We start from the raw sequence: 18,548 nt of genomic DNA, 5'->3' as shown, positions 1-18,548 counted from the left end.
ATAGATATATTCTATGCGCATGCACACACACACACACACACACATAAACACTTACTCCCTCTCTCTCTCTCTCTCTCTCTCTCTCTCCCCCCTTTGCCCCAACACGTGTCTTCTCCCCTATGCCATCACAACCCCGTCTCTTTTTTCCCTAACCCAACACTTGGCCAGCTTCCAACTGCCACCACATGTCTCCTTCTCTCCAAAAAACTTGTGTATAATAGGTAGTATAGATAGATATATTATACATACATACATACATACATACATATATATGTATGTATGTATATATGTATGTAAATTAAAAGAAAAACACACACATTCATATAAACACATACACTCTCTCTTTCTCTCTCTCTCACTCACACACACACACACTCTCTCTCTCCCTCCTTCTCTCTCTCTCTCTCTCTCTCTCTCTCTCTCTCACACACACACACACACACACACACTTGCACATAATTTTATTATATATTTAGACACATATGTCTATACATACATATCTAGGTGTATTTAAAAAATATAAATAAAATTACACATTTTTAATCAATTAATTTTTATTTAGATTAAATTTTAATGGGTGGAGATGCGTGGTGGGATGTGCTTACTCTTAAATAAGTGAATCTTATATATAATGTTTTTTTGTCTTTCTTCTTTACAATATGAGAAAGAATGAGAGACACCTACACGTTAAAGTTTTCATCCTGATATTTTATGAAGCTCATCTTTTCAAAAAGATATCCCTATTTTTTCTTAAGGAAATCATTAGGTAAGAAGGAATAGCTCTCTTTTCAAAAATTAAAATAAAATGAGATAAGATGAGAAAATTTAAATTTGAGAAAGGGATAGCATGAATCTCTTCCTTCCTTGGCTCTCTCTCTTCTCTCCTTTGGCCATGTGGAAGGGGAATATCTCAATGTGTTTAATAAGAGTATAAATACATATGTTGCTTTGGGATTGAATGTAGTCTCATTAATTACTTGCTAAAGAAAATTTTCTTTTGAATTTTCTAAAATCCCATAGTTTTAGGTTTCCATAAGTTTGATACGTGTACAACTCATGTTAACCTAGCTAGGGTACCTTCCACATAACATTTAACCACTAAGAGGATGTGAAACAATTTTTCAATTTGTGCACGCTCTTCAATAATTGAAGCAAGCTAGTTTAGGTCATACTCTAGTAACAATGAATTTACCTCAAAACTCTATAAAGGTCTTAATTATAAGAGTCACTTGGCAATTCATTTCAAGTAAATTCAAATGGGGAGTTTTGCAATGTGGCTAGAGATTGGTCAAAGGTCTTTTTTCTTTTCAACGTGACTGTAGTAGATGGTCCATTGACCTATTTTTCTGGTGGCATGACTTGTAATACCTTTGTTGAGGAGGATGTGCAATCATTCTCAGTTTTTACTCACAAGATGCGTCAAAATGGCAGCTATTGAAAGTATATACAACAAAAACTACTTAAGATCTTGGAATTCTTGAACCTTCAACTCTGAAATTTAGAGATTCAATAGACCCGGTTTTTCTCGCGTACATTGAGAAGGAAGGATTGGAAAACATTATTATCACTTAAAATATTTTCCACCTAATATTTTTGTTTTTCTTATGGAAGGCTTGAAATTAACAGAAAATGAAAATGGATATTTACACTTGGCTTGCATATACAACTCTCACACACTATCATTGACAATTTGTACAAGGGTGCACATCGACCCACACTATCATTGACAATTTGTACAAGGGTGCACATCGACCCAGTGCTGAAATTTGAAGCTTTGAGAGGGCATCAAAGCCCCTTCAAAACCTTATATGGAGAAAGCCTCTTAGAAAGTGGGTTGCAAAAGAAGGCCACTATTTTAAAATTTTCTCCAAATTTCAGACATAAGGATATATATATTGTGAAGGTCCTTCAAAGTGAAGAATTTCATCCACCTGAATTTTTTTAACGAGGCAACTGGCCTGGCTTATTTACGACTTCATCATTTTTAATTTCAACTTGCCTGACTGACAATACTTCCATCCTTTACAACTTGCCTTTCCTTTTTACCGAAGAAGAACCCTACCAAAAATTTGTTTCCCCACCTCACTTACAGTGCTCATTTATTTGGTGTTTTTACTAAATGAACAGTGTTGGCTGATACACGAAGAGCGCGCATGTTGATGATCTGATGTTTCTTACCTGCACTGAACTCAAAACTGATTCCAAACGTCCAAAGAGAGAAGAAGGGAAGCACAACAAAGATAAGGTATATCAATTACTGTCTCACTTTGCAACATCGGAAGGAGTGTGTGCAGTATACATGGCAGTGAGCTTAATTAAGCACTCTTGAATGCATCATTGGACAAGAAACGAGAAGGCCCCCTGATAATCAAATGTTGGGATGACAAGGGAGGGAGGGAGGGAGGGAGGGAGGGAGGGACACCAGGGGTAAAACAACAGCCAAAATTTGTAAGCATGATATGGTACAGAGAGGGAGAGAGAGAGAGAGAGAGAGAGAGAGAGAGAGGGCTACTTTGGGAGAGGAAGTAACAGAAATAGCTCACAAAATCAGATTTGTTATGGAATCCGTTCTAATGCCCCACCTATTTTGCCCTTAGTAAGCGCATGCAGGGATGCCTTTGAAGAGCAAGAAGGCAAGCTTCTCGACGCAGAAATAGATGAAGTGACCGTGCATGTGGGTCACGAAGGACCCGAAGTTGGTGCCTACCACGCACTGCCAGCCACCCCCATAGCACTTGTCGAACTCCTGCATACATCCGACTCAGAAACAGGCACATCAACCAAGCATAATCACAGTGTAACGCTTAACATCATATATATACCCTTGGACTACATACTCCGCATAATGCATCGATTGCGCGGCGGTGTAGACCACATATACAGCTTCAGAGATAATATAAGGACGGACCCCTACCTGCTTCAAGCAGCGGGCAATTTGCTGACAATCTCCCACATCGTGCAAATCTAGAGCCTGGGCTGCACACCGCATGGCGTGCTGCTGCATAAACAACGGCATATCCGTCTCTCCGATGACTGCCTTCCCCTCCAACATGTTTGGAGCTAAGAGAGATGCCCACAAACCCGAATTCCAAAGAGCGGCAAAACCACAGATCTATGGAAGGAATGAGGGGTACAGAAAGGCACCACTCGAAGGGAAGAAAGCAGAGAGAGACAACCTTGATCTGCTGAGAGTCTAGGGGAAGGGCAAAAGCGAAAGGGGTTCTTTATAGAGGAAAGTGCGTTCTCTTGGTGGGAAGGGTAAAGGAGGATGCAGGCAATGAAGTAGAATTTGGAGGTGTGGGAGGAGCAATGAAATTGGCCTGCCCCCCAGGGTAAGGGGTGGGGTGGTACCCATAATAGGAGGGTGTAAAACAAACAAGAGAACTCCGCCTGCCTGAGGTTGCGCATTTCAACATCAACGGAGACCACTCACTAGAGATTTTACACCTGTTATTAAAAGCTTACCTATGGTATATCAAAATTTCGATATGTATGATCTGCAGCTTATTATATAGGTTGGAAGCTTGATTAATGCATCAAAACTCCCAACATGCAATTGATTTTGCGTTGATATATGACAACAGCAGCTCAACGGTAAAGATTGATTTGGAGAGTTGTAGTAGGTTTCCCCCATCTCTTTACCAGGTGCATGCACACAAATGGGTTCAAGAGTACCTTACTTTACTTACAAACACCCCACATATACCTAGAAGATATATAAATATATATCCATCCATCAACCTCGTTGTTGTTGTTGAGAGTCCCTTTTGCACGGTCACTTGATTTTGTTGCCTCGATGAACTGGAAGTCTGGAACCTACGTTTTGTCCTCCCCAAATAATGCACCCCCTCCCTAATAATGCAGTCCCGGTTATTAATTCAACCTCAAAATTTAACCTCACCCATAACTTTGGGCACCACCCTCTGCACCAATTCTCCTTTTCCTATGCGTGTTTGACCCATCATCCCCCCCCCCCCCCCTCTCTCTTCTCTACCCATATATGAGTCCATCAGTGGCTCCACCCCTTTAGCCCTTTTATTCCACTGTCTCAATCTCCCTCTATCATCTTTTGTTCCCTTATAATGCCTTCACCAGTACCACCACCACCACACCTTTTCTCGACTCTCCCCATAGCTAATTTCTACCCCATTCTTAAGGCCTATCCCCGAGTATGTTATTTTCTGCCATAGCCAAAAGTCAAAGCTTACGGCCAAAACCTCTCACCACCAAACTTTTATCACCACATGCAAGTATGTCTCGTCTTCTCAAGCTGCTAAACACTTCTCGAGGCCGGCATGCTGTGTTGGGATGTGCTGTGTCAATTTGTGCCCCACAAGCATCAGACAAAAAGGCAAAGAGAGTTCAACATTTGACAGAGAGTGTCACATTAAGGGCAAAACCAAAAGAGAATTCAGCGGGCATCAAATTTGTAATTATTATGGAGATGTTGCAATAAATTCAAGATACAAACCAGTAGTGCCATGAGAAGTTTTAGAGTCCATGTGAACGGTATAAAACCTGATATTGACTAGACCCTAACAACGTGCATGAAACAATGATTTTCAAGCGTATTAGTGATTCTTCCTGGGCTGTATGAAAAAAGAACAAAGCCTCAATTGATTCTTACACACATTGATAGCACTACTTGTTTTGTGTGAGAAAGCAAGAAAGACGAAGGCTTTGTGGAGTGTGCACTGTCTTTCAATTACAAAGGTCAAAGGTCTTCAACGTTTTTTTACATAACCAAACCTTCCACGTTCTTGTAAATAAAATTATGCTTTGACCACTGTTTACATTCCCACTTGTTCCTTGTGTACCTCATAGATTTTCTTCACTTTTATGCTATGAGGCGCCATGTTTCTACTTCACTACATTCATGTAAAAAGCTTTCAATGGTGATTGGGGACTTGTCTTTGACAAAGCACAACAGTAAACTAGCTTCAACTCGTGTCGATCGTTGTGGCAATGAACTCTGCAATCATAATGGTTAGCATAATGTATCCCTTGGAAAACCCCATTTTGAGTTGGCTCCTGCAAGTGCATAGAGAACAGAACAAGTGTCCATGGAGACAAGTGTGCACCTACACTTGATCTAAAATTTTAACATAGTTGCAAGAAACGGCCGTTTCCACGTCTGGAATCGTGGAAACCATGGATGGCGGAAACGGGCTCAAAACGGGAAACGGATGATGTCATCACCAAAGGTCTTGCAATGACCAAGAAACGGTGCAGAAAAGTCTGCTGGCAGTAGTGCAACAGTCATTGTGTGCATGGAAACGGCGCTCATGTCAAGAGGAACCTGGAAGTATTTGGGGCAACTATGCCCAAAATTGGGCATGGACCAAATGGGCACCTAATCTGCAACGGATATCATTAAAAATAGAACAAAAAACTTGGGTAAATCAGAAGGGAAAAAAAAGGAAAGAGGGAACAGCGAGAAGAAGAAAAGGAATACTTCCTTTTCTTCTTCTCCCTGTTACCCCTTTTTTTTTCCTTTGATTTCAAACCTGATTTCTTCTATTTTATTCTGTGAAAAAAACACAAAAGAAGAAATCTGTTTTTCTTTTCTTTTCTTTGCTATGTCTCTCTCATTGAGAGAAATCAGAACATTTTTTTTCTCTATGAAAAAAAAGAGAAGAAGAAATGAGATTGTTTTTTCCTCTTCTTCACTCAGAACCGAATGCAATCATTGACAAGATGGAGAAACACGTGCTCGCAAGCTTGGAGAAGCAAGAGAAGCACCCCCTAGGTGGATGGGAAAAAGACGGGCTAAAAGTTATTAGGGACATCCTGATATGCCAAGAAGATACACAAGATAGAGAAATTAAAGAGCTCGAGGAAGCCCATGCAACGGGAGTGGGAAAGTGGAAAGCACAAGCTGAAGACCTCAAGGAGGAGCTACATGCATGCAAAGCACATATGAAAGAAGAAGGGAAAATTAATCCCTCCCTTGCCTTGGAGGTTAAAAGCCTAAAAAACAAACTGCAGGAAGGATTAGTAGCCACAAAGGAGATGGAGAAAGGGGGGGCCGCAGCAGTTAAGCAAGAAGTAGAGAAAGCATGGACAGAAGTGGTGAGAAAACACCCCACCCACCCCCATCATACATGATATGTTGGAAGAGGAGAAGGGGAGGAAGGTCCACACTCTCCATGTGGAGTGACAGGACTAAAGGGGGGGGAATCCCCCAAAGCTGACGCTCTAGCCCTATGCAAGAAACTCAAAGTGCAAGGGACCCCCTATGTGGACACATGGCGTGTGGGACGGGACACCTCACAAGAGCGCCCCCTCATCTTGAAATTCTCAGACCTTGCTAGCCGAGAGGCCTTCATGGACACACAGACAGCTCTCCGAGGGGAGAAGATATACTTAGGGGATGGTCTTACCCAAACCTAGATAGAGCATAGACAGGCGAACATGCCCAAGGTGCACGAGGCCCGCAAGGTGGGGAAGTGGGCAGTATACAGGGACAGGCGAGTCATCATCACAGAGCGGCGCCCCAAATAGGGATGCAGGGTTTGTGATACCATACACCTGCAACTGGTAGTTTGGAACTGCAATCGGACATTACAGAACTTAGGGAAGTTTTTACAGAGAGGGACATTATCTTCTTCATAGAGACCCACTAGAGCCCAGAGAGAGGGCTACCACGCATTTTAGGCTATGAGTGGGCGTCCGCATACCAAGAGGAGACACACACATGTGGTGGGGTACGCCGGTCTGGCGGAGTGGCAATACTATTCAAGACACATCTACAGCCCATGATCACCATAGTCCACAAAGACACAAAGGCACGCTTTATGTGGGTGAGGTTACAGGTCACACTGGAGAGGTGTATACACATTGCAGTATGTTACTTCCCACCTAGGAAGTCCTCATAATACATATGCTATTCTAGAGGAGGGAGAGCAGTTTTAACCCCTCCATGCAGACATCATTGAGTTCTCACGCTTGGGCGAAGTTCTCTTTTTAGGGGACTTCAATGCCATGACTCAGAGCGAGCAGGCATCTGTATATGACCAGGAGGAGCTGACCATGCAGGAGAGAGACTTGGAGGAGATTGCCATTCAGCGAGCATCACAGGACAGAGGGAACATTACAGCATCAGGGAGAAAGTTCCTCGTGCTGGGGACCACACATGGCTTAGCCATCTTCAATGGGATGTTCCGTTGGCCTTCTTCCAGAGCTCTCACATGCTTCCCACATGGCGAAGGCTCGAGTAGAGTGGATTACCTAATGGGATCTCTGGCTTTAGCCACATGCATACATACGTTCACCATTCCCACCCACCCCCTTGGAGCCAACCATGCCTCTCTCTCCTTCAACCTCAGCCTTTTCCCGACCATCCTCACCACCACCACCGCCCATCTCCCACTACCACCCAGATTCACTTTCACAATGATGGGGACTCGACTTACTCCAACCATCTCTACCGACATCTGACACATGTAGACCCCAATTCCCACTAGCCAACCTCACCTCTCAACTCACCACAATCTTACACACCTCTGCCATAGCCGCATTCCCATCCACCAACCGATCTATTGCTAGACCCCCCACTAGCACCATGCCCCAGAACGATTGGTATGATGAGGAATGCTGCACAACATGTGAACGTCTCCTACGCAAGGTTGCAATTAGCCAAATCCGAGAGCGAGATGCTCAAAGGATTAACCAATACACAACCAGACGCAAGAAACGAGCACAAGTTAAGGGCCAGTACAAGGACTTATACCAATCTCTCAAAGGTGTGAACTGTACTGAGGTCTGGAAGAAAATCCAAGAGAAACGTCCACCCACACCCATCACATCTCCATCCATATGGCACACATATGCGCGATCCATGTACGAAGTCCCAAATCAACCCCCCCTCCCACCACCATCACATCCACCTTCTTCACACCTGACACGGTAGCCCGAGCTATCTGGAGACTCAAAAACGATAGATCACAGGTCCGCGAGGGTCTCTTGGCATAGCACATCTCCCATGTGGGGGAGACTCTGGAACCCCTCCTGGCCCATATGTTCAACAGGTCTCTTTCGGAAGGCACCTGGACAGCCCATATCATCACACCCATCCATAAAGCCGGAGATCCCATGGACCCCAACAATTACAGGACTATTATGATTAGCCACATAGGCCAAACTTTATAGGTCAGTACTTGAGATTGAGCTCAACACACTAGCAAAGAGACATGGGCACAGAACATCAGGGCAGGCAGGCTTCCGCAAGTCATTCTCTACTTTGGATCACATCTTCACCCTCCAAGCCATCATAGAAGAGGCCAGAGCACGGTGTCGACAAGTTTACTGTTGCTTTGTGGATTTGATACGGTGCCTCGAGCCCAACTACTGCAAAGGCTCCAAGATTTGGGGGCACCATCAGACATGATTTGGGGGATCATGGCATTATATGAGTCAGTCATAGGGCCGGTGAGATGCCCAAGAGGATTATCAGAGGAGATCTCCAGTACCATGGAGTGAAGCAAGGATGCCCACTATCTCCCACTCTACATCGACGAGATTTCGGCCTTCATTGATAGAGGAGGCATCCTTGTTTCCATACTACTTTATGCTGATGCCATTGTGCTGATTGCAGATTCTCCAGAGGCACTCCAGAGGTATCTTGACACATTACAAGACTTTCGTGCACAGCGGGATCTCGCAATAAACCTTGGGAAAACCAAGGTTATGGTCTTCAACACATCCGCTCTTTTCACATCTCGACTGAGTTTCACCTACATGGGCAGGCCATTGGAGATTGCACACTCATGTGTGTACCTAGGAGTCACTTTTATAGGACTGGTCTTCTCGATGAGCCATGCTGCGAGGGTATGCTTCTCTTGCTCTCATGGAGAGACTGCTTCCAAGCCCATTTCCAAGAGCCGAGGACCAAGCTGTGGCTATTTGACACCTTGGTCACTCCGGCATTAATGTATGGAGCACCCTTTTGGGCACTTGATCGTATAGCAGCCAAATGGCCAAAGATAGAGAGGCCTCATGTCATGATGCTCCCTTGTATGATACGTAGCAAACCATCAGTCCCACATGATATTATCCTAGCATAGTTTGCTGCAGCACCCATGGTAGGATCAGTGCCATGGCCCCCTAGAGACTCCCAAGGCCCTACAGTCCTCCCAGCAGCTCGCAGCGAATGGGCACGAGGCATGGTATTGCCAAGTATGCACCTCGTTCACGAGGCAGGGACTCAAGATGGATCGCCTCCGCCCACTCCAGTATGACCCGGACTCCCCATTTATCGGGCTCTCTCAAGATGACAGGAACCGGGTGATCAGGTATGATTTATTGGGACTATACATACAGGATACCTCGATCACAACACATGAGCCACTCTCACACAAGCGGCAATACTACATGGATACTTTCATGAGGCTTACAGAGGATGGTTTCATACTGAGGGCCAGATATCATGCAGATTGCAGTGGGCCAGTTGTGGGTGTCATCACACAGCCTGAGGATAGAGAGAGGGAGAGCCATGCAGATACCTCGAGAGGAGAGGTTTGCACTATGTGCCAGCAAGAGGTCGAGTGAGAGGAGCACTTCATATGCCCGTATCTTATGAGATTCTAGGGAGGTTCCACTGTCTCTTGAGAGAGGGGTTTGGACCCTTATCTAGTATCATGGATTACCCAGATCAGCAATGCATGGGCCTCTTTGTACTAGAGCTTCATCGCCACAGAGACTCACTAATTAGGGGGTCGAGACCTCATGGGAGACATCCACCCTGGCCCTAGGTGACCATCACTCAGTTCTTCCAACCACGAGAGGACACCCCACCAGCCATGGATGACATACCCACAGCCTCGTCGAGCCACACATTCTCGAGTGCCTGACCACCCACCAGACCCCACTCTGGTGTGACTCTAGACCGGGCCACGGCACTACAGCAAGCCCGACGTCCGAAACTCCCTGGACCTCGCCAGCAACACAAACATCAGCCCCAGCTTGAGGAGATCTTGGAGAGGCACAGAGCCACCGTCCCACACTCAGTGGACCTGCAGGGCCTTCTATAGGCTAAGCCCGTGTTCGATATCCTTGATGGCCCCCTCTCCCTACCGGGGTTTGTTTTTTGTTCTCTTTTGTACCATGATGAGATTACACACTATTGTATCACTTTTAGTCTCACAGACCCATTGGGTCTTTTGAAGACGTTTAATACAACTTTCTTTCTTTCTTTTAAGTTAATAAAATCAAGCATTAAATTATTTTGACATTTTGTGCTTAATTTTAGTTTTCATCATGGCACGAAGGCCCATTGGCACCAAGAGAGGAAAAAGGTCCTCCTCTAGGACATGGTGGGATAAGGTTGAGATTGTGTTATGATACGCTAGTGGAGGGTCAAAGAGATGAAAGTGCAAGCTTTGTGGCTACAAAAAGACAAGAGCTTCTAATTGTGTGCGAGCTCATTTTCTTCATGAACCAGGGCGTGAGACACGCTTTTGCAATGTCATCCACAAAGCAAGACAGGACGAGCTTGCTACAATAGCTAAGGAGCATGAGCCCCAATCTTGTGGAAGAAGAAATGTGGCAGTTGACCCCTCCTTTTTTACTTCAGATGGTGGCTCTAAATCAATGGCATTTCAACGAAGTGGTTTATCTCTTTGGCAGCAACTGCGAATTCTGTTCGAGCTTTAGCTGCTTCTTTTGTTTCTCCATCATCAGCTCCTCGCTCCTCCCAGAGAACTTTGCATGCCACATGGGATTCTAGGAGGAAAGACGCAGTTGATGCAGCTGTGGCACGATTCTTTTACCACGACCACATTCCATTTATGCCGCTCGATCTTCGTACTTCCAAGAGATGGTAAAAGCCATTGCAAACTTTGGGTCATCCTATACTCCACCTTTATCGGAGACCTTGAGAACAACATTGTTGGTGAAGGAGGAGGAGGCAACTGATGCAACTTCAGAGACTATGAAGTTGGGGAGGGAGAAGAATGGGATCACTCTCATTTCAGATGGATGGAGTGACACTCGTTCTTGTTCAGTGCATGGGACAGTGGTGGCTTACTCCAGAGGTGGGGTATACTTTTTGACACCACATAATGCTTCTAGGACTAGGAAGAGTGCCAATGTACTCGTGGAAGAGAGGTCAGAGGTAATTGAGCAAGTTGGGCCCCAAAATGAATTACACTTTGTTGCAAATGGAGAGTGGGCAGCCAGAGACTGATCAGAGCAGAGGTATCCAGTGTCCACATCTGATCTTTTCTCCTTGCATCACGCATGGGCTGAACAATCTTCTCAAAGACATCGGCAAGTTATCATGGGTAGTCCCTATCATTGAGAAGGCCAGAGACAATATCACAAACATCACTCCATTCTTTTTGAGCCCCGAAAGAGATCCAAAAAGGATCTTCTGAAGTACTCAGATACACGCTTTGCATATAGTTTCATTATGCTCGAGCAGCTCTTCACATGTTTCTTTGCATTGAAACAGCTTGTTGTCAGTGATTAATGGAATCAATGGCCATTTTCTAAGAATGCACAAGGTAGAGCATGTGCCAATGATTGCTTGTGTGATGCATTTTGGGATGATGTGAAGCACATGAATGATGTGCTCAAGCCTATTGTGCGCAGATGGACGTGAGTCTTGCCTTGGCAAGGTGTACGAGGGGCTTGACAAGATGGTGGAGCACATTGCATAGGTGGAGAAGGATGCACAAAGATTCCAAACTTTGAGGGGTATTTGCCAGGATAGATGAGATAGCTATCACTCACCGTTACAAGCTGCATTTGTGTTATATCCGGAGTTCTAGAGAGGTGGGAAGAGACAGACAATGAAGTGACAGAGGGATGGGATAAAGTTTTGGGAAGGTTCATTCCAGATGCACAATAGAGGAGAATTGTGAAGAACCAGCAATCTATATACAGAGAAAGTTTTGGGAAGGTTCATTCCAGATGCACAATAGAGGAGAATTGTGAAGAACCAGCAATCTATATACAGAAGTAGGCAGGGTAGATTTGGTTCTCCTCATGCACAAAAGGAACAGGCTTGGCTCTTTGGTGGAAGGATTATGGTGCCAGTACTCCTGAGCTTCAACAATTGGCAGTACGCATTTTAAGCCAGGGATGCTCTTCCTCTTCTCTTGAGAAGTTGTGGAGCAACCTTGGCCACATTGCATCAAAGAAAAGGAATCGCCTTGTCACCAAAAAATCCAATGATTTTATTTTTGTGAATGCAAACTTGCACCTTCTTGCTCAGGTAGCATGTCATGTTCCCGAGGCATTTATTGACCTACCCTCTTCCACATCAAACCCAAAGCCAGAGATGGATAAAGGACCTACAGCGGCTTGCAGTAGAGCTAGCCCTTCGGGAGAAGGAGGATACCAAGAGGCCTTTGATGGCAACCTACGTCCACATGTTGATATTACCTATGCTTGAGTTCACATGTGGACTTGTCTCCGAACATTTAACTCACTATCATATTTTATTTTCTTAGGTTTCCTATGAGCATTTAGCTCTCCGTAATTTCATTCAGCATTGTACGTTGGTGACAATGTAGTTCTTTCTTCATTAGACATGTTTTCCATGAGAGTTTTGTCTAATTTGCAATGTATGATGTTTCAAGTTGAAAATGTTCAAACTTTGAAGTTTTCTGTTTCTTGCCCGTTTTATAGTATTACGGAACTATATAAGGTATCATGTTTCCTGGCCATTTCCGTTTCCTAGTTGAGGCCGTTTCCGTTTCTCTTTCCCTTTCCGTTTCCGTTTCTCGCAACTATGTCTAAAAATTATTACAACCTTCATCAAAACACCAGGTGGTAATCAATGCCTTGCAACCCCAACAAATAACCTAATGATTGCGCTACATATTTGTGTTCTTCCCAAAAAGCCCATTTGGCATACAGGCCTTTGACATGCATAGAGAAACCGTAGCCCATTTAAAAACTGAGGGTATGATGCCTATCCATCTGCATGAGCCTTGCAATAAAAGAAATCTGTTCCATCATCAACCAAAGTTTTGGAAATAACACTATTGTTTTGACCTCTGCATCCTATCCTAATTTCTGATTTTGCAAATGGGACGTACCAAACTTCTCATAAAAAGGGATCACATGTGGAAGCAAACTCAAGAAAAAACACAAACGAAGGGTAGACCAAGCTCACAGAAATCCCCCTCTATTAGATATGAATTGAGGCAAAAGACCTAAATGTAGCATACAAAGATTGGCATTACCAACTAAACCTCAAAATGATAGGATTTATGCTCTACTAATATGATACAACCTTGGCTGTTCTTCTGCTAACAGAGTCACTTCAAGTCACTGATTTCCCAGCCCATTCTCGCTCTCTACGTTTGATCTTTGCTTGCATCTTGTTAAACTTCTCTTTACCTTTCTCGAGGAGGGGATCATGGACTACATACTGATCCGGATCATCATTACGTGCCATCTTGTCCTGCACCATGACAATCTATTTACTCTCTCTCTCTCTCTCTCTCTCTCTCTCTCTCTCTCTCTACCAAAGGCCAATCAGTGTACATGGTGGTGGACAATTTTAAATATCTGGAAATCCAACTCCCCTCCAATCAAAAATGGCAGCAGAGTGCAATACCTGGGTTGGATGCAGAAAACAGCCCAAGTTATGCATTTGAAAATACTTGCAATCAAGCAAGGATCAAGAACTGGTCTCTCTAAAGAAATACATTATTGTCATGCCAGTGCTACTCTATGGAGTAGAGCTGGGAGAAGCACCATCCCATCTTCCATCTAGGTAGACATGTATGTAATGGGTCCAAAGAAATTCTCACAAATATCTTCAAGGTCAAACGACAATGTAACAGACCCCCTCACTACTCCTCGAGACAACCAGTTTGTCAATCGAGAGGCCCTAGGGATGGAAAAATTGATTGCATAAATCCAGAATATTTAGGACCTTCCATCTCATGGACTCTCAGAGACATTAATAGTCTCCCTCTCTCTCTCTCTCTTCGTGTTGCATGCACGGAAGCCTTGCTGTACTGATCCACAGCCCTAAGCATGCTTAAGAACATTGATGCTAATTAACTTAGATTAAGACACAAAGGAGAGAGAAGAAGAGAGATTAGGTGTTAGGTTTTCTTTATTCATATGGTACAGAAAGGTAACTGATTTGCTTGTACATGAATTAGGGCTTTGGTCAGCCCCAAGGGGTTGACCCTGGCCCTTCTACATATCTTCTACGGAATGCTATGAATGATATAATGATTATGAACTGATGATCTGTGCTGAATATTGAATGGTGCTTATATATGAGCTTAAGGATGCAGTCGGCCAGTAAATACTGCGGTCGGCCTGTTTTGGGTGGACAAACAAATGTTGTTTTTCCTCTTTTACTGCTGCGCTTCACTGTTGATGTCCACACCGTATGCTTTGCTAATGGCCCTTCTGCTGCCTGTAACCTGAACAGCACTGCTGGCTGCCGACAGGGTGCCCTAGGTCCCTCATGCCCCTTGATAACTTATGTGCAGCTGCTGAAGCTGCTAATCTCTCTCTCTCTCTCTCTCTCTCTCTCTCTCACAGGAGATTTCCAGCACTATTGGGGTGAAACAAGGCTGCCGTCTATCACCCACTCTTTTCGGCCTCTACACTGATGAGATCTCGAGCTTCATTGACGGATTAGCCAGAGCTGGTCCCACACTGGCACACATATTGCTCCCCATACTACTTTATGTAGATGACATTGTCCTCCTCTCAGACTCAGCCAAAGGGCTTCAGAGACAGTTGGATGCCTTATATGACTTTTGCACTCAACGGGACCTCTCTGTTAACCTTGGTAAAACCAAGGTAATGGTCTTCAATACCTCTCACCCGTCACATCCAAATTGAGCTTCACATATAGAGGGGATCCTGTGGAGATTGTCTCATCCTATGTCTACCTTGGTGTCACTTTCAGTGGTCCACGCTTTACCATGGTTCCCGCAGCACATGCCAGAGTGACACGGGGATATGCAGCCTTGAGCTTACTTGAGCGGCAGTGCTTCCAGGCACACTTCCAGGAGCCCAAGATGAAGGGCTGGCTTTTTGACACCCTCGTCACACCAACGTTGATGTATGGAGCAGCCTTCTAGGGGCCAGATTTATCCAATGAGGATTGGCGTCCTCCTAACAAGTAGCACTTGAGGGCCACTCTAGAGTATGGTATGGCATATGCACTAGTTTCCACTTGGTTCTCAGTATATGGGCTCCGCATGGACCGCCTAACCCCCCCTTTAGTACAATTTGAACTCCCCTTTTTTTCGGCTCTCTCACAAGGATACTAACTGGGTTACACAGTTAGATCTTCTCAGCCTCTACACACATTGCACATCGATCACACCTCCGAAGCCCCCCACGAAGATGCACTACTACAAAGATCACTTCCTCACACTCACTGAGGATAGATTTGTCCAACAGCCGGGCTACTTGAGTGTTCACATGTCCCATGCCATGCGGATTGCGATTGGCCAATTAAGGGTTTCTTCCCACCGCCTCAGACTGGAGACAGGTAGAGCTGAGCGCATCTTCAGAGCCGGGAAGCTCATATGGACACCCAGAGAGGAGAGGATCTGCCGACTATGCCACACAGAGATTGAGACGGAGGAGCATTACCTATGTCGCTGCCCAGTATATACTGAGATCTGCGGGAGGTTTCAGTGTCTATTTCGTGAGGGATTCGGTCCACTCTCCAGGATCATTGACTTCCAGGACCAGCGTTGCCTGGGCCTCTTCCTGCTTGAGCTCCGCAAACACAGGGACACCTTCTTGAGACACAGGCCCCGGCCACCCCGCCCCCTCCCTCAGCAGCCAACCATCACCAGTTTCTTCTAGACCCAGGAGGTGGAGGACACCGACATAGTGGATCTTGTGGACCCTCCACGAGCTGCTCTAGACCTACCTCACCCGAGAGGTGTTAGCTCGGACCAAGCCTCAACACTCCAGCGTGCCCGACACCCTCAACCCCCCCCCCACGATCACCTCATCAACTCCAAATCCAAGACATGCTCCACCGCCATCGAGCTACCTTTCCACGTGACATAGCTGAGGGAGACCTCTTGGCCATACTCGTCAACCCCATGCTTGACATTTTAGAGAGTGGTATACCATCTACTCGGAGCTGATGTTGCTCCCATGTTTTTATGTTCTTAGTATTCCATGACGAGTTTCCATGGACAATTTTGTATCAACCCAGTGAGATAGCTATATTTACGTTTTCATTCTGTTTTATTTTCCATTCCATGATGAGATATACCATGGACATTATTGTACCACTTTGGTCTCATAGGCGCATTGGATCTTTAGTAGACTCTCTCTCTCTCTCTCTCTCTCTCTCTCTCTCTCTCTCACACACACACACACACACACAGAAGAGATTTCCAGCACTATTGGGGTGAAACAAGAAAGCCGTCTATCACCCACTATTTTCGGCCTCTACATTGATGAGATCTCGAGCTTCATTGATGGATTAGGCGGGGGTGGTCCCACACTGGCAGGCATATTGATCCCCATATTACTTTATGCAGATGACATCGTCCTCCTCTCAGACTCAGCCGAAGGACTTCAGAGACAGTTGGATGCCTTCTATGACTCTTGCACTCAGCGGGACCTCTCTGTTAACCTTGGTAAAACCAAGGTAATGGTTTTCAATACCTCTCGCCCCTTCACATCCAGATTGAGCTTCACATAGAGAGGGGATCCTCTGAAGATTGTCTCATCCTATGTCTACCTTGGTGTCACTTTCAGTGGTCCACGCTTTACCATGGTTCCCGCAGCACATGCCAAAGTGACGCGGGGATATGCAGCCTCGAGCTTACTTGAGCGGCAGTGCTTCCAGGCACACTTCCAGGAGCCCAGGACGAAGGGCTGGCTTTTTGACACCCTCGTCACACCAGCATTGATGTATGAAGCAGCAACACCCACACAGCCCACACGGGCATCGCATACAACTTTCTACTTCACCCATGACTTGGCAGACATATATGAGCATCATGTATATGACGGGCTATTCCACATGGATCCCCTGTCACCTCTAGACACACTCACCACCCAGCTGTCATCTCTACTACATATGGCCGCCACCCACCGCAGCTTCCCCCATCATACACACATTGCACACACAGATAGATCTGGGAGCATGCCCCAGAATCGGTGGTATGATGATGAGTGCAGAGAGCTATATAGACACCTCCGTGCCTAGAGAGCATTGGGGACCATTACACAAAGACAGTCGAGCCGACAGATGAGGATCCTCACACGCCGTAAGAGGCATGCATATGAGGAGGCACAATACTGGGATATATACCACCTACTCATGAGCAGAGATGCAGCCACTGCATGGCACAGGATGAGAGAGCCTCGCCCTCGTACCCCGATTGAGGATCCACACATGGCACACACATGCAAAGAGCCTCTACCATATCCCTCAACAGCAGCCCATACCATAGCCATAGGAATCCCGCCCTACCACCTCTACTTTCTTTACCGCCTCGATGGTAGAGAGAGCTATCCGCCGGTTACAGCATGGGAGATCGGCTGACCACACAGGTATACAGAGTGAGCATCTTACTTGTGCAGCTGACACACTGGGACCCTTTGTTGCTCACCTCTTTAATCGGGCACTAGTGGAGGGCCTACCAGCAGCTGAGTGGACTATGCACACCATCGTGCCTCTCCACAAAGCGGGAGACATGCTAGACCCCAGCAACTACATGACTATCATTATTGGTCATACATTGGCTAAACTTTATGGCGCAGTGCTCGAGGCATAGTTGAGCTCGTATGCAGAGAAGGAGGGACTGCAAGCACCAGGGCAGGCTGGATTCGACGAGCTTTCTCCACTATTGACCATATATTCACTCTGAGATGTCTGATTGACCAGGCTATGGCGCGGGAGAAGAGATTATACTGCTGCTTTGTGGATTTCTGCAAAGCATTTGACACGGTGCCACGAGAGAGACTCCTCCAGCGCCTACAGTCATTGGGATCCCATAAGAGATGCTTCGAGCGCTGGTTTGGGGCATCTATGCTTTATATGAGCAGGTCTTCGGGCGCATACGATGCCCCGGGGGGCTATCTGATGTTATTGCTGGCACCATAGGTGTGAAGCAAGGATGCCCACTCTCTCCTACACTATTTGGGCTATACATCGATGAGGTGGCTGACTTCATTGGTCACGGTGGTGGGGACGGGGTAGACATCTCAGATACCACAGTTCACATTATGCTATATGCAGATGATATTATTCTGGTCTTTGAGTCGCAGATGGGACTACAGCACCATCTCCATGCACTCAATGACTTCTACACACAGAGGAGGCTTACAGTGAACCTCGGGAAAACCAAGGCCATGATTTTCCACACCTCAGGGCCAGTTCGACGACAGGCCATCTTCACACTAGCAGGAGGACAGGTAGAGGTGGTAGACTCATATGTGTACCTGGGGATTACATTTACGACTCTGCCAGGAAGATTTACTATGGCACAGGCAGCCAAGGATAGACCCACACGAGGGTATGCAGCCATGGCCATGCTAGAGAGACAGTGTCACCAGGCACACTTCCAAGAGCCCCGCACGAA

The 18,548-nt window shown here is 45.7% G+C and overlaps 2 protein-coding genes across 2 annotated transcripts in view; both read right to left on the bottom strand.

Annotated features, from left to right (window-relative positions):
* Nucleotides 1–2,478: 2,478 nt before the first annotated feature.
* On the bottom strand, nt 2,479–3,349 carry LOC147610714 (uncharacterized). Its single transcript, XM_086785104.1, has 2 exons — nt 2,915–3,349; nt 2,479–2,746 (listed from the first exon to the last, which is right to left on the bottom strand). The coding sequence occupies exons 1-2, from the start codon at nt 3,050–3,052 to the stop codon at nt 2,594–2,596; spliced, it is 291 nt and encodes a 96-aa protein (XP_086641230.1). The 5' UTR covers nt 3,053–3,349; the 3' UTR covers nt 2,479–2,593.
* Nucleotides 3,350–13,121: 9,772 nt separating this feature from the next.
* The window catches only part of LOC147610713 (Cyclophilin-like peptidyl-prolyl cis-trans isomerase family protein), a 57,445-nt gene continuing 52,018 nt past the window's right edge, over nt 13,122–18,548 (bottom strand). The window contains exon 11 of the mRNA XM_086785179.1: nt 13,122–13,414. Coding sequence (XP_086641305.1) covers nt 13,274–13,414 — 141 coding nt within the window. The 3' untranslated portion in view covers nt 13,122–13,273. The remainder of the gene's footprint in view (nt 13,415–18,548) is intronic.

This window comes from Cibotium barometz, chromosome 48 (genome assembly GCF_041138505.1).
Source record: "Cibotium barometz isolate CiBa-2024 chromosome 48, ASM4113850v1, whole genome shotgun sequence".
Taxonomy (NCBI): domain Eukaryota; kingdom Viridiplantae; phylum Streptophyta; class Polypodiopsida; order Cyatheales; family Cibotiaceae; genus Cibotium; species Cibotium barometz.
This window is presented reverse-complemented; position numbering and strand designations above follow the sequence as displayed.